The 20589-nt window shown below is 62.2% G+C and overlaps 1 protein-coding gene across 1 annotated transcript in view; it reads left to right on the top strand.

The window, feature by feature from the left end:
- SKI (SKI proto-oncogene) overlaps positions 1-14159 on the top strand; it is a 54451-nt gene extending 40292 nt beyond the window's left edge. Inside the window, exons 2-7 of the mRNA XM_069544883.1 lie at positions 8409-8528; positions 8607-8722; positions 9111-9373; positions 9482-9783; positions 10348-10578; positions 11005-14159. Of these exons, the coding sequence (XP_069400984.1) occupies positions 8409-8528; positions 8607-8722; positions 9111-9373; positions 9482-9783; positions 10348-10578; positions 11005-11193 (1221 nt within the window). The 3' untranslated portion in view covers positions 11194-14159. The remainder of the gene's footprint in view (positions 1-8408; positions 8529-8606; positions 8723-9110; positions 9374-9481; positions 9784-10347; positions 10579-11004) is intronic.
- Positions 14160-20589: the final 6430 nt, after the last annotated feature.

Genomic DNA, 20589 nt, shown 5'->3' with positions numbered 1-20589 from the left:
GCCTCTCAGGATGCACTGAGCTGGGGGCTCAGGGTTCATTGAGTGCCCTCTCCCAGCACCAGGTCTCCTTTCTGGAGTAGTGCTTGTGCGACAGTAAACAATGTGGGAGTCACACCTGCCAGCTCAAAGGTCAGGGCATGCTTGACCAGTAGGGGTCATGTCAGTGTCCCCAGGACACAGATGGTGGCCGGGATCTGGGCATGGAGCTCTTGGTCCTCCAACCTCCGCCACAGAACCGACCAGCCCCTGCACTGTGTCACCTCCTCCCATCACACAGGAACGGACTTGGTGCTGCCCACCCTGCCCATGCCACCCTGGCAGCCCCTCCTGGAGGAATGGGTCATGGGTGAGATGCTCAAGGCGCCTCTTGGACACAACCCTTGCTGCTTGCTCTGATCGCGTGTGCTCCCTGGCAGGATTCTGAGCATTCCTCAGCCTTGTCCTCCCTGGGCCCCCAGGTGCTCGGCAGGCCCCCTCCTGCTCTGCTCTCAGCCGAGGCTCAGGAGCCAGTCAAGTCCGAGGGCCTCAGTGGGCATGAGGCTGTCATTTGGAGGAGCAGGAAGACCCCTTACTAGAAGGAGGCGGGCTGCTGGGTCCCAGTGGCCTCTCATCACATGTGGCTCCCATTTCCATTGACGCTGTGGCTTAGCGGTGGCCCCCTGCCCCCAGTCAGCATCTGGGTCAGTGTCTGACTGACAAGACCAGTTGCGGGGGGCTCTCTTCCACCAAAGACCTATCTTGGGGCCACCCGGACACTGCCCACCCCCCCAGCCTGCTGGGTTTAGGGCTCTGCTCTGGGAAAGGCCTGTTGGGCCTCGCCTGTCCCCCTCCTGACACTGTCCCGTCAGCTGACTCCCACCTGCCCCCTACCTGGGGTTCTCTCTAGTCTCACCTGGGGCAGCTGACTGATTACACATGAGAATGTGCAGGCTACATGTATGCCCTAGGTGCCCACACACACGTGCCCCGACCTTGTCCTGACGGCCAGTGCCCCTGTGAGTCCAGGAGCATTTGAGCGTGCTCTGTAGGTGTAGGGAGCAGAGGGTGGCCCAGAGCCGCCGCTGGGCAGAGCTTGCAGCTCTGAGGAGGAGGAGGCCGGCTAGTGGAAGCGGAGAGGGGCGGGGACCACACCCCCAGGAGCCTCGAGGGAGATGCCTTGGGTGCAGTGAGGCGCCGTGGCACCCCTGGTGGCAGATGCTGGTGTGAGAGGAGCTGCTGGGGGGCGGGTCCGGGTCAGGAGGTGTCGGAGGAGTGACCCTGCAGAGCAGCCGCCTGGCCTTCATCGGGACGGCACCCACGCATCCGTCCTGGTTCCTGTGTCAGAGGCCTGCTGGGGGTCAACAGAGTGGTTGAGCCTCCTGAGGGCCTGGTGGGGCCAGGGCTGCCCACGTGGACCACGGTGCATCCAGCCCCCCTCCTGCCCTGTGAACTGTTCTCTTCTGGTGAGGCCAGCGCTCAGTCACTCCAGGAAGGGCGGCCGCTTTTCCTTTCTTGTTCTGGGTAGACAGGCTTGTTTGTCCCCCTCCCTCTCCCGGGGCCAGAGGCCTGCGTCCACTCCACGCTGGCCAGTCAAGGTGCTCACCACCCTTTAAAACCAAGAACAGTGTTGTAGGAGTAAAATAAGCCTCAAAACAAGAACCGTGGAGTTTCAGAACAGCTTCATTGTTCTTGGGTTCTGGTTGTTTGGGGTTTTTTGAAAGTCTTTTTACGGTTACTTTCCAGTGACTGTGAAGAAAAAGAAAGGTTCCATTCCCCCTGCCCAGTCCGGCGGGACTTTCCCTGACTTTCTGATTCTCAGGGGCGGTGGGTGTGGGTGGCCTGGTACGGGGCTGGTGGCAGGGCTGTGGCGTGTGGGGACAAGGGCACCAGAGGCCTCTTGTGGTCAGGACAGACGTCCAGGGTGTTCAAGGACACACACCCCCCGAGCCCATCCCCACCCCCTACAGTCTCCATGTGGGGGCGCCACCCGCAGCTGGGTGGCCCTCTCAGGGGCTGCCAGACCGTGCACCTGCCCAGGGTTCCTTCTGAGTGGTGTCCAGGGCTCCTTGGGGAGGGAAGGCCCCACCCCTGCCCCCACCCTTGCCAGCCGAGAGCTGCTGAGGTTTGGTTTGTCAGGGAGGGGCAGTGACTTTCATTAGAAAAGTCTTAACTTATTCTCATCAACGATGTGGAAGTAACAGAAAAGATGACCTACTTAAATAAAAAAAAAAAGTGAATCTGTAAAATTGCTATTTTCACTTCATTTTGGGGTTTGGGGTTGTCTTGCAAATTTAATCTGCTTCCTCTGTACCACAATAATCAGAAAATAGGTTAATTTAAGCATAATATGAAACATGAATGATCACGTGGAAAATATTAATGGTACTTACAAAAATAGCTCGGCAGTTTCTGGAACTGTAAAATCTCTCGGACTGTCCACGACGCAGCCCTGGGGTGGACGTGGAGATGGTGGTCCAGAGCGCCGGGCCGAGAGCTCCCCTCAGGAGACCCGGGTGCTGTTGGCAGGACTTACTCTCGAAGCCTGGGTGGGATGTGGTAGCTCAGAGCCCCGCATCCGCCCGGGAGCCACACTCTGTCCTCTGTAGCTGCCCTCCCTTGGAGTGGGCAAGGGAAGGAGCAGGAAGGAGCCTGTGGTTCCCTGCTGTGCCCACCCCGGATGGGGGCATTCTGGGCACGGCAGGGCTGGCTGTGGGCTTGAGTGAGGGAGGTTGTCCACCTGCTGGAGCTGGGGGGCCCTTGGCCGCCCTGGGCGGGAGAGTCCAGCAAAGTAGGGCTTTGTGCCTGCCCAGAGCTGGGGCCAGTCCACGGGAGGTTTCCCTGTGTCCGCTCCTCTCAGGCTGCGTCTGTTTGGGTGTTTCTGCCCCGTTTTCTTGTGGGCTCTGGCCGTCTGCGTGGTGCTGCCCCTCACCCCGTTCCTCCCAGGGGTCTATGCAGGCCTGAGGTTATGAGTTCTTGAGAGACTTTCCCTTGCATGGTGGGCATGGGTCCTGGGGTGCCCACTGCCCACCACAGGGTTTAGGAGGTGGGGATCTGGGGGTCCTCAGAAATTAGGGGCCACCCCTTGTGCCTGGCCTCTGCGTTTGTGTGCAGCCCACCACCCCCACCTCAGAACCCTGACCAGGTCCATGCTGTTGTTCTGGACATGCCCTGGCTGCCCAGCCAGGTGCCAAGTGGATGCCAGCCCCTGTGAGACCTTCCCTGACCTCTGACGCCCTCTGGGCCCTGTGGGTCAGAGTGGTCCTGTGGGCGTGGGGCCATTACCTCTTCCAGGGCCAGCCACAAGTGGCTCCTCAGGCGTCCTGCTCCGTCCTTTGCTGGAAGGACGGTGAGTCAGGAACCGTTGATCCTTGGTGGTTTGGCTTTTCAACCAACAGTTTACTTCATTTTTCTAATAGGTAGTTTTAATAATAGCTTTATGGAGATGTAATTCACGTGCCATAAAGTCCACCCTTTCTGAGAGCATGACTCCCTGCTCAGTCACCAGTGTCTAGTCTCAGCACATCTGCATCACCCGGAAGGAAACCGTGCCCCGTGGGTCCCCCGGGCCCACTGGTGCACTTCCTGTCTGCAGATCTGCCTGTTCTGGACGGTCCACGAGAATGGGGCTGAAAAAGTGTGGCCTCTTGGGTCTGCTCCTCTTGCTGGGCTCTGCGGTGTCACGTGTTAGAGCCTTGCACCTCATTGGGACCAAGGGGTGCTCTGCGGTGTAGATGGATGGACCATGTTTTGTTTACTCCGTCGCCCACTGATGGACATGTGGGACTTTCCACTCCTTGGCTGTTAGGAACAATGCTGCTATGAACACATGTCCCATTTTTTTGTGGATGTGTTTTCAATGATCTTGAGTGTATCCATCCAGAAGTGGCATTGCTGCGTCGTGGGCTATTCTGTGCTTTTGAGGAATTGCTGGGCTGTCCCATGACCGTTCCCCTCCAGTAGCATGGGGTTCCAGTTTCTCCCCGTCCTCCCCAATGATGCCGCGTATCGTCCATCCTTGAAACAGCTCCAGCCATCCTCATGAGTGTGAGGGGCACTCGGCAGGTTATTTAAATTCTCCTTATTGAGATGATTGTGAATTCACATGTGGGTGTAGCCGACATTCTTGTGTGCTTTGTCTGGATTCCTGTAGGTTCTGGTCCCAGGCTGAGCCCCTCTCTCCAGTCCTCTGCGTGTTAACTGTGCTCACAGGGTGGTTTTACATTCAGCTGTGCTGCAGCTGCCTGGGTCACGTCCCCGCCAGCAACACACAAGTTCCCAGTTTCTCTGCCGCCTCCCAACACATGCTTTCTGGTTGTGATTGCAGTCATCCTGGTGGCTGTGAGGTGCATCACCCTACTGTGAGACACTGAGAGTCTTCACATGCTTGATGGCCGTGTGTCGTCCTTGGAGACACACCTGTTCGAGTCCTCCCTGAATTTGGGTTGTTTTCAGTCTTTCTTCCATTCTGTGGATTGTCTTCACCTTCTTGGTGGTGTCCTTTCAGGCACAAATGTTCTGATTTTGCTGGATTCCTCCTTTGCTGTTTCACCTTTGGTTCCTTGTGCTTTAGCATCATTAGGGAGTTCGTGGGGGTGGGGCTCACCCCTTTAGAGCCTTGGTTTCTCCAGACGGCTCGCCTTCAGGTTTTCTCTGAGCTGGTGTAAGGTTCTCCGTGTTAGCTGCCGCTGGTTAAAGAGGGTGCAGAAGCAGGTGGTGGAGACGGTGCAGGCAGATGTGTTGTACAGCAGAGCTGGTGTGTCTGGAAGGCACGCCCAGCTTCATGTCAGCTTCATGTGGGGTTTCCTGCTCACCTGGAGGCTGTGTGCACACACCAGCCATGTTGGGACACGGCCCTCAGCTGAGCTGTGGTGCTTGCTCTGGGTGTCTGTTTGTCTAGAAGTGAAGCTGCCTCTGGGGAGAGGCTGACAGTCCTCCAATGTCTGATGGTGGGAGGCACTTGTGTCGCTGGGGCTCTGCCAGGGTGGCCGCACAGGCATTGAGTCTGGGAGGGGTCAGGTGGTTGACAGCAAGCCTGACGTTATCCTTCAAATCAGTTCACGACCAGCCGTCCAGTTGACGACGTCTGGCGGCTGGACAGTGCGTTTCCCTCCCTGGTTGAGCGCAGTGTCTAGCTAGACCCTCATCTGGGCCTGGTCCCTAGATGGCAGAACTCCTAGCAAGGAGTCCAGGGAGCTGAATGTCATTTTCTCTGTGGGGCGGGTCTTCCATCCAGGTCGTGCTCCTCATCCCTAGTGTAGGTCTCATCAGAGACTCTCCCGCCCGGTTCCCCAGCCACATCGCCCAGTGCTGCTGGACCAGAGGGTGTGTGGGTGCTGGCTGCCCTCAGCTCTGCAGAGCGCCCAGGCCAGAGTGCATCCTGGCCTTAGGCCCCGAGGCCAGAGGGGACACCTTTGTGCTGAAGAGAGCAGACCCACGCAGCTCGGGGGTGGGGATGGGGGGCACTGCTCTTTTCTGGGTGCCTGTGCCTGTGGCCTCCCCGTTGAGCTCTGCATGTGCACGACTGTGAACAGGGGCATGTGCCCCTTGGGAGGGTGCAAGGAGTCTCTACACCCTGACCACCCAGGGTGCCCTGGGCAGGCACCCTGGACAGATGCCCAGCTGTACTCGGTGGCATTTCTCAGGGCAGCACAGTGCCTGCCTGGGTAGGTGGAGCCTGGTCACCTCATGTTCTGGGGCCTTAGCCCAAAGCCCACACATCCCACAAGGGCTTTGGGATGAAATTGTGGACCTGGGCGGGGAGGTGACCTCAAGTGGCCACCCTCCCACCAGGCAGCCACCTGGGTGGTCTCTGGATGCTGCATGCAGCGCTGCGCAGTACTCCGGCGATGTCTCCCTCCACCCTGCCTCGTGTCCATGTACGGGCTGAGAGTCCGGTCTTCCTCCCAGAGCCTGGGGCCGTTCAGGCCTGATCCTGCCTTGTGCTGGGCTTCTCTCACTCTGGCCTATCCAGGTTGGCGGTGGGCAGCTCTGTGCCCAGCTGGGCCCTGGCTCCGCCTTTTGGTCAGAGAGCCTCTCCTCTGCACTGCCTGGTCACCCCAGAGCCAGGGGCCTGGGGGATGGTCCAGTCAGCGCTCCTGTATGCAGAGCTCACACTGGGTGCTCTGGCCCAAGTCCGGTGCCACCGGCTGGTGTTGGGAATGTTCTCTTCCTTCCTTCCCCATGTACTCGTTCTCTTTCTGTTTAAGGTGGACAGGGTGGGGCCTAGGAAGTAGAGCGTGGAGCTGGGGCTCACAGTGCAGAACCCAGGGAGGAAAACCTGAGACAGCTTCGTCCTCGGTAGTCCGAAGCCCTCCTTTCCCCCAGGAGCCCCCTGCCTGCAGAGAGGACCCTGGGTTTGCCTGGCTGAGCTGGCCTGCAGGACCTCTGGGGCTCAGACACTGAGTACAGCCCTTGTGAGCACGAGGGGGTTTGCCAGGAGCTACCCCTGCTCTGCCTATTGCCCCCTGTGCTGCCCTCTGGGGTGGCCACAGCCTCAGCAGCCGTGCACACCCTGCTCCACCCAAATGCGGCGGCTCCACGGTTTGGGGCCTCTGACCTGGGAGGACAGGAAGGTCATGAGGGTGACGTCACCCCCAGTTTTACCCCAGATCCTACACACATATGCAGGTCCCTGGCTGATGCACAGGCTCCACAGTGACAGACAGGCGTGGCCACTGAGCAGTCCCCGGTATGGGCTGCCTTTGGCACCAGGGGCATTCTCCTGGAACCCAGGTCTCTGCACTGTCCCCGCAGGCTTTTCTGTCAGGCAGGACGTGTATCTTGAAGTGTGGGGAAGCTGCTCGAGTGCATCCTGGATTCAAGGGCCCAGCAGTGTCAGGAGCCGGAGGCCACAGGCTTGCCCCCTCACAGAGGTGGCCACGCAGCTATCACTGCACACATGGCTGTGTCGCTGATCTTCTGCCATTTCCATGGCCCATCCTTCCTGGGCTTTGAAGAGGGGTCACTCCCTCGGGCCCTGGTGGCCATGCCTCCTCCTCTGATGCTTCCTCATTCCCGTAACCAGCCACCTGGACTTTGTGGAGAGCACACCGGGCTTCCTTGGACCAAGTCCCCAAGGTTGCTCAGCTCCTGCATCCCGGGTGGACCAGGGCTCAGGCAGTTTGGTGGGGGCAGGAGGCTCCAGCCTTTCTCCCTAGCAGGAAGCCGCCCCCGCCGTGTGGTGGGGCTTGCTGGCCACGTGGGGGTGGCCTGCGGCCCGGGTCGTCTGACACCTCCCACGAGGGCTCCCTGAGGTTTCTCGGAATTGGAGGAGCCGGCAGGGCGCTGTGGCTTCTCTCCTGTGAGAACTCGGCTCAGACAGGAAGCCCCACCCTTGCGGGTGGCGCCCGGTCCAGCACTATGCACCAAGCTCAGGAGGCCCCCAGGCATCGCCTAGCTCCTTTCCCCTTCACCGCCCCCCTGCCCCGCCCCAGCAAGAGCACCAGGTGTGTTCAGATCTGAGTTGTCTGTCCACGCTGTCTGAAGGACCCTCAACCAGTCTCCCAGGGGCTGGGTGGGCAGCCTGAGGGCGCAGCCACCCTGTGCTGGGACCAAGGCCAGAGCATGCCGCCCAGCCCCACGGGTCTGGGCCCGAGGGTTCCAGGTTTCCTGGAGTGGAGTTAGGGAGCTTTGGCTGTGGGGTTGGGAGTGGCCCCTGCACACACCCAGAAATGTGGGCTCTGTTGCACTGGTGGTGTTGCACCCAGTTGGCTCCGTCCCTTGAGTTTTGTTGTGATGACCCTGCTGAGCACGGCAGCTGACCGACCACTTCCTCCCCCACAGCCCTGGAAGCGCAGGCCCCTCAGGGCCAGTTCTGGGGTTCGGTATTCTCTCCAGCTGTTCCCTGGGGCCAGCAGGCAGGGGGCAGTTTGACACCAGCCCTGGAGGCCGCTCCGGCTACAGTATCCAGCAGACACAAGACTCGTGTGTCCCGAGCTTCCTTCCCCTACACGAGACTTGGGGACGTCCAGGGGCTTTCTCAGCGGGCTGAGTGCACTCAGTTCATGTTGGGGCTGTTCCTTCCAGCAGGGACGGGACATGGCCCGAGCTTTCTGCTCACCCGTCATGCAGCTGGCCCAGCCCCACAAGAAGTTTCTAAAATTAGTACCATGTGGTGAAACCCAGAGCTCTGGGGGCGCTACACGAGATGCCCCTGGAAAGCTCTAGGCAACCCCAACAGGGCCCTGTGCTCAGCCTGCGAGCCTGCCTGCCGCTGCCCCTTCCAGACCTGTCAGCCCGAGTGGGGGTGGGCAGGGGTCCCTTCTGAGCCGACGTGCTGTGGGTCCTTGGCCTCTGCCAGCTGTCAGGCCTGCGTTGGACCAGGCGCACCATGCGATGTGTGCCTGTGGGGTCTGCGTGTCCCTGGGCATGCCTCATGTGTGGCTGCGTCCTACCCAGCGTGTCAGCGGGAACTTCTGTGTCGCTCACAGGTCTCTGATCCCCCGGCCTCTGTAAGAAAAGCAGATGACACCCCCTCCCAGCACCCCACGTCCTCCGAGAAGGACAAGCAGCCAGGCTGGCTGCGGACCCTGGCCGGCTCCTCCAGCAAGGTGTGGCGCGCAGCTCTGGCAGCTGGGGCGGGGGCGGGGTGGCCTGGGGCCCCCCTCTGACAGCCCCTGTTCCCACAGAGCCTGGGCTGCGTCCACCCTCGCCAGCGCCTCTCCGCCTTCCGACCCTGGTCCCCTGCGGTTTCCGCGAGTGACAAAGAGCTCTCCCCACACCTCCCAGCCCTGATTCGAGACAGGTGAGTGACCCTCCCGCTGTGACCACCAGCCATGACCCACAGGGCTTGCAGACCAGCCAGAGAAGCAGGTTCCTGCTTTAATCAGGTTCCCACTTTAATCGTCCCTAAGCTTGGCGGGCGGGCGGTCTGGAGGCCTCGTGTCAGGCCCCAGCTCTCCGGGTAAGGCAGTCGCAGAAGTGCTGGTCCTTTGGTGGTATGGGGGAGGGTGTCTAGGTTTTCTGTGCTCTAAAGTTGGTGGCACACAATGCATGGTGGCTGGGAGCCGTGTTCCAGCTGCCCTAGGCTGAAGTGTCTGCTCCCTCACACTGTGGGACCAGGGCCTGCTATGGGGGGCGTGCAGGGGCCGGGGCAGCTGTCGAGGACCCAGCACCTGCTGTGTCTCCCACAGCTTCTACTCCTACAAGAGCTTTGAGACGGGCGTGGCCCCCAACGTGGCCCTGGCCCCGCCAGCCCAGCACAAGGCAGTGAGCAGCCCGCCCTGCACCACGGTCGTCTCCCGGGCCCCTGAGCCCCTCCCCGCCTGCATCCAGCCCCGGAAGCGGAAGCTACCTGCAGACACCCCTGGAGCCCCGGAGACACCAGCACCCGGGCCTGCCCCCGAGGAGGACAAGGACTCAGAGGCCGAGGTGGAGGTGGAGAGCCGAGAGGAGTGTGAGTGCCCACACCCGTCTGTTCTTAGGGGGTCAGTCCTCCTGGGAGGGTCCCATCCCGGGAGAGGATGCTCTGCTAACTTGCCTCTCTGTCTGTCTGTCTCTGCAGTCACCTCCTCCCTGTCCTCGCTGTCCTCTCCATCCTTTACCTCATCCAGCTCCGCCAAGGACCTGAGCTCCCCAGGCCTGCTTGCCCCGCCCGTGGCCCCTGCCGCCCCTGATGCCATGGCCCCCACCGACACCCCGAGCAGCGGGCTGGAGGCGGAGCTGGAGCACTTGCGGCAGGCCCTGGAGGGCGGCCTGGACACCAAGGAAGCCAAAGAGAAGTTCCTGCACGAGGTGGTGAAGATGCGTGTGAAGCAGGAGGAGAAGCTGAGTGCCGCCCTGCAGGCCAAGCGCAGTCTGCACCAGGTGAGTGGCTGCACACCCGTCCCCACACCAGGCCCTAGGCCACTCCCCCGGGGCACTTACTTCCTTTCCAAGAGGCTTCTGCTGGCCTCCCCTGCCCACCTGACTTGATTAAGGAGTCCTCAGCACCCGGGAGGGCGGGGCTGTCACCCAGGGCTCTGCGGCCTGGGCCCCCTGGTCTCTTCTGCTCTCACACCTCAGCCAGTGTCTGGCATGTGGGCTCACTCAGCACAGCCCTGCCAGCCCCAGAGCCAGCTTGCAACCGCTTGCTCGCTCAGCACCCCTCCGTCTCCCTGGTCCTGGTTGGAGGTGTGGCTTCCCACATGCATATTCATGAGCATGTTTGCAGGGGTGGGGCTGAGTCCTCAGAAGGGCCACCTCCTCCCCATCTGGCCGTGGGGCCTCTGGGGCCCTCAGGTGGTGCGGTGCCCGGGTGAGCCCCTCCCTGATACTGCGGATACACCCAGGGGCTGTGGGCAGTGCTCGGAGGGGACAGGGACCTACGGGGCAGGCGGGTGCTGGGGAGGCCTGGCGTGGGGGTGCCCCTGAGCTGGCTCCTCACCTCAGGAGCTGGAGTTTCTGCGCGTGGCCAAGAAGGAGAAGCTGCGGGAGGCCACGGAGGCCAAGCGCAGCCTGCGGAAGGAGATCGAGCGGCTCCGTGCGGAGAACGAGAAGAAGATGAAGGAGGCCAACGAGGCGCGGCTGCGCCTGAAGCGGGAGCTGGAGCAGGCGCGGCAAGCCCGCGTGTGTGACAAGGGCTGCGAGGCTGGCCGCCTGCGGGCCAAGTACTCTGCCCAGGTGCGCAGGGAGCCACGGGAGGCAGAGGTGGCGGGTGCGCCCTTGGCATCTCAGGGTCCCTCCCCTCCTTGCCAGGCCGTCTGTATGTGGGGAGCTGCTCGGCTTCGGGCCCGTCCTCCGTGGGGTGATGTGGCCCTAGGCTCTCCTCTCTTGTCCTGGAAGAGGGCTGAGCTCACCCTCACATGCCCATGAATGTCTCAGCTGGTCCCCATGGCCATGCTGAGCAGCAGGCTCCCAGGGATGGGGGTTGGGTGTTGTCCCCTGTCTTAGGGTCTTTGGAGACGGTGCTGGTCCTCCTACTGAGCTCACCAGCAGGTCCAGTGGGTGGCGTGGGAGGCGAGTATGTGATGGCCGGAGGGTCAGCCCGGGGCCAGGCAGCGACAGGGTGGGTGGGGAGCAGCTGGCTAATGCAGGTGTCCCTTTCAGATCGAGGACCTGCAGGTGAAGCTGCAGCACGCAGAGGCCGATCGTGAGCAGCTGCGGGCCGACCTGCTGCGAGAGCGGGAGGCCCGGGAGCACCTGGAGAAGGTGGTGAAGGGGCTGCAGGAGCAGCTGTGGCCGCGGCCCCACTCCGAGGCTGCAGGTGGCGAGAGTACGGCCGAGCTGGAGCCCTAGCCGAACCCACTGTCTGCTGCGCAGGGCGGATGCCACAAGGCGGGCGGGCGGCAGGGTTGGGGCTCCGTGCCAGCAGGACGCCCCCCTCCAGTCCTTATAGCACAACGTCTTACTGTGCCTAGAACCAAGCAAGTGTTTGGAACCACATACTTTTGGAATCCACTGCAAAATTTTCTACTGGCCAAGTTCAAGCGTGCAAGCCGGTTCCCAACTGCCCCAGAGACGAGGCCAGCTCGGTGGTTGTGGCTGGCCCTCTGCTTGCCGGAACGTTCTAACATTTACACTTTTGTTATAAGCTATTTAAAACCAATAAGGAGACTTGATATTCAGAAAAATCAACACGTTTTTTAATGACTAACTTTTAAAAGCCCCACCCACACGTGACGCCCCCCGAGGACCCACATGGGAGCCAGGGTGGCCCCCGTCCTGCCCCTCGAAGCCATCGCAGCTTGTCTGCACCTGCGGCCGCGTGACCACACGAAGGGTTTTTCTCCAGAGTCTATTTTTTCAGCGACAAGGACCTGTCTCCCGCACTGTCGGGGGAGGACCCGGGGAGTGCTGCGTGCACGCGAGCTGGAACACTGCCGCCTTACCCACCTACCGGCCCCCGCCACCCACAGGGTCGTCTGCAGGGGCGTCCGCAGGGGTGCTCAGGCGGGCGGCGGGGGTGGGTCCGCGCTGGCCGGGCATGTGCCCTTCTCCACGCGCCCCTCCGTCCAGCTGGTGCCCCACAGAGGCGTCTGCAGGGGTGCTTGGCGGGGTGGCGGAGGTGGGTCCGCGCTGGCCGGGCACGCGCCCTCCTCCTCACGCCCCTCCATCTGGCCGGCGGCACGCCTTCTGTTTGGGCCGAGGCTGCAGCATTGCAACAAACACAGCATTATTTCAGTTTTTCTTTTTTCCTTTTGTTTGTTCGTTCATTTAAACGTATACTTAGAACTGCACTTTGTCAAAAACCTTCCCCTTCTCTTTTTATTCCCCAGTTAACTGAGGTTTTTACTTTCAGATACTGCAAACCGATTTCTAGAGCATCCACATCCTAAGTGCTCGAGTGTCTAGAAACCCCTCTGGTGCTTGGTTGAACAAGGGAATCACACGAAACGAAAACGCAAAAACTGAACTTCGGGGGGTGGTTCTGTGCCTTCCAGCGTCTTGTACAGCAAACCCTGACTCGTCTTCTTCCCCCAGAATACGTCTCCAGTAGCTGTTGGATCTGCCATGATCACAATGAGTTACCTGCATTTATTCCAAATAATCGCGTTTACTCTCAACTGTATGCGAATTGTATAAGGTTTCTTATGCCCAAGCTTGAAAAATGATTTCCCAGTAGACCAGGTGGCTCCCTGACCTAAATCATGGTATTTATTTACGCGGAGAGACCTGACCGGAACCCTCTGCCCGCATCCGTCCCAGCACCCGGCAGCTGTGGCCATGGGAGGTGGTGCCATGGCCGCCGAGTAGAGCAGAGTTCGGGTGGCCACGTTGGTGGAGGGGTTCTGCCCTTGGTTTGCTGGGTCAGGGCTGGGTGCTGCCAGCCCCCCTTCTAAAGTGCAATGCAAAAGGGACACCGTGTATATGCAGCGTGCGTTTGGTTGTTTTTCTTTTTTTTAAATTTTTTTGCTTCTGTTTTTCTTTGCAGTTATTAAATCTGTATGCATGGACTTTTAAACCTCTGCCATACGTATATCCACTGATGGGCATTATTACCGTGTCGTGTAGAGGGTCGGTTGTGTCACGCAACACTCAGAATGCTGTGTTTACCCTTGTTTTTCCAGAGTTGTGTTTTCCAGCCATTTCTTCAAGGGAAACTAAATGATTTAGTTGGAGCAAAGCTTTGAGTGTGTCAGTGTGCTTCTGTGCGGCTGTGCTCTGTCGCCGTCTGAACCTGCAGTGAGGTCGCAGGGCCCCCGGGACCTGCCACCCGAGGCCACCGGGTTTGCTCCGTTCACTTTCTGAGTTTTTAGACTCCAGAGGGAGACACATTTTTCCAAGTTGCACATGGGGGCAATGTGTCCCCTCACCTCCCTTCTGCTCACCTGCACATCTGACCATCAGCTCGGTCTGCCCCGCCACCATCCAGCTTGGTCCCTGATACTGGGAAGAGCTGAGGTACGGCGGTGGGGTTGGGCAGCCTCATCCCCACCCCCCCACCCCCGCCCCTAGGCCCACTGTGAGGGTCCCATGACCTGCCAGAGCCAGTGGCAGCTGCGGGCGAGGCCGGCGAGGGGCTGTCTATCCCCATCCCCGTCCTTGGGGGCAGGGTCCCCGGGCTCCTGCCTCGCAGCTGCAGTTGCATTTCTTTCAGAAGAGGCATCTCTCCGTAGGCTGTTGACTCTCCCCGTGTGTAATACCCATTACCAGAATGACCGTGTATTCAGTTTAATCACTCATTATTTCTATGCTGAAAGAAGATTTTTAACGAAGGGAAAAAACAACAGCAATAACATTCATATCTATGGAGCAGCTAACTCACTCACATAGTGTCCTGCTTTTCGTACAGAACTCGCCAGTGTACAAAGCGACCGTGTAAATACTCTCTCCTCTTACACTCGTGTATCATATGTGTACATGGTGGGTCCTCCCCCGGGACTCTCTCCTTACTGGTAGCTGTCCTCTTTTCTGGGTTGTTTCTAACAGAGGAAGAACACGCCCACCGGCTTCCTGGGCAACCCCACCCGTCCTTCATGCCTGCTCACCGGGCTTGGGGGGCTGTCTTGTTCTTGCTTTAAGTCAGGAGTCACAAATGACACTTTTTTTTTTCAATTAAGGAAAAAAAAACCACAGCTCCACCCTGGTGCCCGCCAGGAGCGTCCGCATCGCCGTCCCCTTCTCTCCTTTGCTGCTGCTAATGACAATATGACGACTTACTCTACTATTCGAAAACTATTTTTATGTAATTAATGTATGCTTTCTTGTTTATAAATGCCTGATTTAAAAAGAAAAAAGAAAGAGCTTGGCATATTTCTCTATTTCTCTGTGTACCCGTCAGTCCTTCGACGCCCCTCCCCCAAACAGATGACATGACACAATCAAGTTCAAGGTTGGCCCTGCCCCTCCCTGGGCTACCACCAGGCCTGCGCCCAGGAAGAGTAAGGGGGTGCCTGTCTTCCCATCAGACCCTGGGGTCCTTCAGTCTCCATTGACTCCATTGACAAGTGGGCAGGTCCTGGCTGGGGCCCTCTGCCTCTCCCTCTTGGTCACGCTGAACTGTGGCTCCTCCTTGTACTGTGGGCATCCATGGGGACACCTCATCTGCCTGCTGGAGTAGGTGGCCAGTCCCCTGCAGAGCTGTCTCATGTCTTAATGGGGAGGGAGCCAGCGGCCTCACAACTGCAGACCCCAACGTGCCGCCCTAAAAGATAAGCAAAGCCCCCACCCCTACCTGTGTGAGTCCCTGGGGGCTTCTCCAGACCCCCCCCTGCCCCTTGATGCTGGACCTCACCTCTCTAGGCTGCCTTTCACCACCCAGGCCCAGCCTCCCAGCCCAGATCCCAGGGCCTCATAGGTCACCTGGAGGAACAGACCCCAGCCTAGGAGACCCCTGGGCCCCTACCTCCTCCCACATCCTTAGTAAGCCCCCCAGAGCTGGGCCCAGTGGTGTTCCCCTGGAGCCCCTGGAGGGAGGCAGGATAGGCTGTGGTGTGGACAAGGAAGCAGGCTCCACTCCACCCAGGCCAGGTGGGGGGCGGCGGGGCCAGGGTCGCCAGGTGTCGCCTTGGGTCTGAAAGGTCAGGCTGCAGACGGGACGGAAGCAGGGGCCCCGAGGTGTGGGTGACAGACCCCCCTCATGGGGCATGACCGAGGCCCCCACACCCTCTGCCCCGTAGATGCAAATGTCACCTGGGTCTGACTCCCAGAGGTCCCCCTTCCCCCAGCAGGGCTGGACCTTTAGGCACTGCCCTACATGAGGTGAGGTGAGCATGGCCCCTGGGCACTCCTGGCCCCGTGTGCCCAGGGTGGGAGGGGAGGGCAGAAAGGTCAGTGACCAGACACTGCATGTGCCTGTTGCTGGGCTGGGCAGCCCTTCTGTCCTGACCACTGCCTCATGCCCGGACATCCAGTGTGCCACCCAGTACTGTCTTCTCAGGTTTCCTGAGTGGACAGCCACCCACTGTGGCCTGTTGAGGGTCCCAGGGGCGCCCCTGCAAGTGTGGACGCGAGTCAAGAGCAGCCGAAACCTTGTTCACTTGTGATGCCAGATACGCACGCCTTCCTCAAGACCTGCACAGAGCCCAGCAGGGTGGGCAGTGTAATGGGGGTGGCAACTGTCCGTGTCCAGACCACCCCCATCCCCGAAGGGCCTCATCCCCGTGTGGACACCATGCGCTTCGCATCCTGAGCTTGTCCCGAGATGGGTGCGAGGGCCTCTCCTCATCTGTGCCCAGCACCCGGGGCCTCCTGGCTTCACCTGTCCGTGTCCAGACTCCCCCATCCCCGCAGGGCCTCATCCCCACTGTGGACACCGTGCCCTCCGCAGCCTGAACTTGTCCCGAGACGGGTGCGAGGGCCTCTCCTCATCTGCACCCAGCACCTGGGGCCTCCTGGCTCACCGCTCTGATGGTCCACATCTCACCTGAAGTCTCGGCCACAAGGAGGTGTGGGTGGGGTGGAGGTATCCCCAAGGGAGGCTGGGGAGCCCGCTGGAGGGCCGTGTGTGTGTGTGTCTATGTGTGTGTGCATGGGCACATGTGTGCAGTCAGGGTCCTCACACCCAGCGCACTGCTCAGCCTGTCATGAGGGGCCTTGGAGGTGGGCTGAGCACAGCCCCTGGGGCTCCAGGCTCATCACCTTCCGGCACCGCTCTGGCCTTCATCTCTGGATGTGACCTGCCAGCATAAAGGGCCCTGAGCACCCCAGCCCAGAGAAGACAGGGTGGGGACCATCTGACCTCAGAACTCCCCAAGCCCTCGTTGAAGGTCAGAGAGCCTCAGGGAGAGAAGGGCCCCTCTTTGGGGATTCCTGGCAGCCCCCCACCCCTACTTCTGGTCCCCAGGCTCGGGACTGCCACACCAGCCAGGGCCTCTGTAGGGACCCCCTAGGCCCGTCCCCTAGACTGGCCTGTGTGTCCCTGCCCACATTGGTGCTGGTTCCCAGGCCCCTCCCCTGAGGCTTAGGGTGAAGTGAGCCTGGGGCAGGGGTGCTCCTGGGAACCTACTCAGCTCCCCAGCTTCTGTCCCTGCCCTGTGGCCCCCACCCCCAGCTTTCACTTCTCCTCGGTCACAGGCAGCCGGGGCCCCACCCCAGCCCCCTGGGCTCTCAGCTGTGCCTGCCTGTCTCTGACCTGGGGTCCCCACCCCTCCCCTAGGCTGCCAGCCCCAGAGCCTCAGTTTGGCCCGCCCACCCCCGCCCAGCGCCCTGTGGTCAAGGGGCCTGACCGCAGGCTGAGAGCTGGGCCCTTGTCTGTGGAGGCGGGTGCCAGGCGCGCCGTGTGGAAAGAGGAAGCCGCCTGCCCTTTATAGGAACAGCTGGCACAGCCTGTCCTCCCTCCTCTGACCCCTGGCCCTCAGTGTGGCCCCCGGCTTCCACCCCACCCACCCTCCAGCACAGCCCAGCTCTGGCCAGCAGCTCCTCCCTGGCCCACCTGGCCCCAGAACCCAGCCTACCCTTAACCCCCACTATCCGCTCCCTGGTTTCTGGTTGTCTTGTCCCAGGGTCACTCCTTGTTGGCCAGGAAGAGAACGGCTGGAACATGCTACAAGCGGGTCCAGGTCAGATCAGGCTGCTTCACGACGTCCCAAGGCCTCTCTCCATACCATGCTCACCAGGGAGGGGGTGACCCGCTGCAGGGAAGTAGAATCCCGCAGGGAAAAAGCCAGGCTGGTCTGTGCTCTGGCCTGGCCCCCAGGCCAGTCTGGACCCTCAGGAAACGGTGTGGCTGTCAGCGGGATGTGAAACCAGGGCATGGAGGGGATCCTGTGTCCTCCCCACAGAAACCCTTGTGCTCAGGGGACAGCAGCCCTGCACCCTCCTGTGTCTGTCCTGCCCGCTGACGGGCAACCCTGGGAGGGGCGGGGGCAGAACTTTGGGGACCTGGGTGTCTGCTGTTCCCTGCCCCCAAGGGTTGGAGACGTGGGCACTGCAGGCAGCCCCCCACATGGGGCCATCTGTGCCCAGGCCTGTGCCAGGTCTGGGGCCACTGGGCGGGACTCCCAGCTCTGGAGCAGGTGGCCCCACGGCAGGGGGTGGGCAGGCAGGTGGACCTGGCTTATCTTGGAGCATCCTGTGCCAGTCAGGTGTCTGGCTGGGCTGGGGTCGGATCTTCCTGCTCTGCACCCGGCCTGGCAGGCGCCCTGCTGGCAGGAAGCTTGGACCAGGCTCTCGCGTGGGTCACTCCTGCTGCCATGGAGGCCTGTTCCGGAACCCTCCAAGGATAAGGCATCCTGTGCTGGAAGGACTTTGAGGTCACCTTCTCTGTAAGGCCCCATCGAGCATGTGTGTCCAGGGCCACTTGGGTCCAGCAGAGAGGGCAACCAGGTACATGGCTGAGCCCCCGTCATGGTGTGGCTCTGCAGCCCCAGGGAGGCGGGTGGTGTCAGGTCCCCCCACCCTTCACCAGGCACCCAGGCAGGCTGTGGGTGTGGCCGTGGGGCCCACACCCTGGCAGCTGAGTGTCGGGGTGCCTGCCCTTCCCCTCCTTGTCCCCACATCTGCTCCTCAGGTTTCCTCCCCCGATCTTCCTCTCTCACACCAAGTCAGAAGGTGCCAGGTGCCGTGCCAGCTGGAAATCAAGTGTGCATGGACTCAGGGCAGGGCCCACCCCACAAGCCCTCCTAGGCTCCACCCTCTGTCACCCTGGGGCCCCCAGGTCCACAGTGAGGGCTGGGGTGGGGGCCTGCCTGAAAGCCTCCAAAACAAACCTCCCTGTTCTGGCTAGAAGGGTGGGGGTGGGCAGCTGCTGACCCTGGCTGGGCCTGGAGCATGTCTAGGCCAGGTGGGCAGATGTGGCTAGGAGGGCTGGGCTGGGCATCCAGGGCAGTGTCCATAGTATCCCTCCACGGGGCGCCCACCACAGTGGCTGGCAGGGGAACTGCCAGGACAGGTGCCCTGGGAACACAAGGTGTCAGACAAGGGCAGACCCCTACCCTGTCCAGTGAAACCTCTGGGGCTCCCCTGGAGGAGAGGCAGGGCTGGGCCCCCAGAGGCTGGATGGGAGACCCAGGTCCTCAGGCCCAGGACGGGCGCCGCCCCTTGTCTGGAGTTGGTGGTCTCCTGGCCTTGCGGGTAGGCTCTGCTCCAGTGAGTATGCACACTTGCTCACGTTTAAGAACAGGCCTGGTGGCAGGGCCGGGGCTGGAAGGAGAGCACCAGTACCCCTGCTCCATACGCCTGGGGCTGCCCTCGTGGAGGTGGCACCGACAGGCTGAGTGACCCAGAGGTGGGGCTACAGCCCCGTGGGCAGCAGAACCGGGCGGCCAAGCCCTGCTTCTCCTGTTCCCCTCCCCTCTTCTCCCACCGTCCACCCTTGGGCTTCCATCGGGCGCCGAGACTTGCAGGAGTTAGGCAGGGTGGCGCATTCCCATGGGTCCAAACCTCCACCAAGCTCTGCCGACGGCGGGGCCTTGACCTGCGGGACGTGTGGCCCACACCCCAACTTCCTGTTTCTAAGAAAAAACAGTCCCAGAAAAGGCTCTGGTGGTGTGTGGAGGAGGCTCCCTGCCAAGGTCGGGCCGGCGGGGAGGGGAGTTGCTGCGCGCAGAGGGCAGTAGCCGGCGCGCCAGGCAGGTGTCACCGGCCCGTCACCGGGCGCGTCTGCCTGCCCCACGGCCGCTTCCCCGGCGGGAAAACAGCGGCCGCTTGGACACGCCCAGCGCCGGGAGGCCCAGCTGGTCCGGGCTCCTCCGCCCAGTGCGGCCTCCCTGTCAAGACGCGGGGCGCACCCCTACCCTGCTGTGCCCTCGGGCCTGAGGGAGGCGGTGGGCCGGGAGCCCGGGACGGAAGGCAGCGCCGTGGGGCGCCCGGGTCTCCCTCGACCTGGGTTTACCCCAGAACCCGTGAGATCGCGACCCGGCCAGACGCCAGGGTTGCCCCCAGCCCTGGAGTACCACCCCCTCCTCGGAGGCAGACTAGGCCCCGCCCCTGCCCCGCCCCCTCTGGGGGGAGGCGGGAGGGGGCGGAGAAGCCTCGGGAGAGTTATAACTCCGGTTCCAAACATTCCAAATTCCTGCTTCTTCCGGCCTGGCCGGAAGCCGGGCTGGGGAGGGTGCGCAGGCCCGGGTTGGGGGGGCATGGTTGCAGGCCGTTTTGGGGTGAATCTGAGCGCCTTTGCCACCTCCCTTGCGCACGGCTCCAGGTTCCCGGTGCCGAGTCTAGGGCGGCGGGTACAGAGGCCACGCCCTACTGGGCAGAGGCTGGACACACCCCAAGGCTGCAAGGCACCCCAGAAGGCCCCTCCCAAGTCACGCGGGTCTTAAGATGCCCCACAAACGCACCGATGGGGGTGCATAACGTGAACCCGAGATGCACGTATGGGGCACGGCGCCCAGTGAGTCAGGCAGAGTGGGTGTCACCGCCGGAGTGAGTCACCAAGAGGTTGTGCGCCCCCCGTGGGAGGTGCCAGGAGCCTGGGGGGCGGGCTGCGCCCGCCCCAGGAAGGCCACGCCCCAGTTGGGGACTAGGCAGATTCCCCCCACTTCCTTCCGCGAAGCTTCCTTCTGCGATCCAGAGAGGCTGTTGCGGGCCGGGGAGGGGCGCGTGATGCGCCCAAGTCCGCAGCCGAGGGGCTTCCCGGGAAGGGCGGGGGCACCGGGAACGCTGGCGGCCGGGTCCGGAAGGGCCGCGCGGCTGCCGCGCCCCCGCCCCGCGGCCTCAGTTTCCGATGACGCGCCTGCAGAAACCCCGACGCGTCCCCCAGGCTCCGCTGCCCGGTTTCACTTCCCCTCCCCCTGCCCGGCGTGGGGCGCGGGGCTCAGTCCGCCTCGGATTCCAACGGGGGTGGGCACGGGGGCGCTTCCGGCCGTGGGGCGGGGTGGGCGAAGGGGTTACGACGGGGCGGCCCGCCCCCGCCCAGCCCCCGCCCAGCCCCCGCCCAGCCCCCGCCCAGCCCCCGCCCAGCCCCCCGCCCAGCCCCCGCCCAGCCCCCGCCCAGCCCCCGCCCAGCCCCCGCCCAGCCCCCGCCCAGCCCCCGCCCAGCCCCCTCCTCTCCACGCCTGCGCCAGCATCGGGGGTGGGGCCGCGCGGTACCCGGCCGCCCCGAGATCGACCCCCTCCCCCGCGAGGGGCGGGATCAGGTTCGGCCCGGGGTTGGGGCCGCGCTGGCCGCGACAACCCCCACTCCGCAGCCTGGGCGTGCCGTCCGGGGGCCCGGAGGCGGCGCTAGCTGGGGAAGGAGAGGGGCGGGCGGCAGGAAGTGTGCTCTCCCACCGCGTCCTGAGCACAGTGACCCCCTCCCGTCCGAGGCGC

The sequence above is a fragment of the Ovis canadensis genome, chromosome 12 (assembly GCF_042477335.2).
Source record: "Ovis canadensis isolate MfBH-ARS-UI-01 breed Bighorn chromosome 12, ARS-UI_OviCan_v2, whole genome shotgun sequence".
In the NCBI taxonomy this organism is placed as follows: Eukaryota; Metazoa; Chordata; class Mammalia; order Artiodactyla; family Bovidae; genus Ovis; species Ovis canadensis.
Note: the sequence above shows the minus strand (reverse complement) of the source record. Positions and strands in the feature narration are given on the sequence as shown.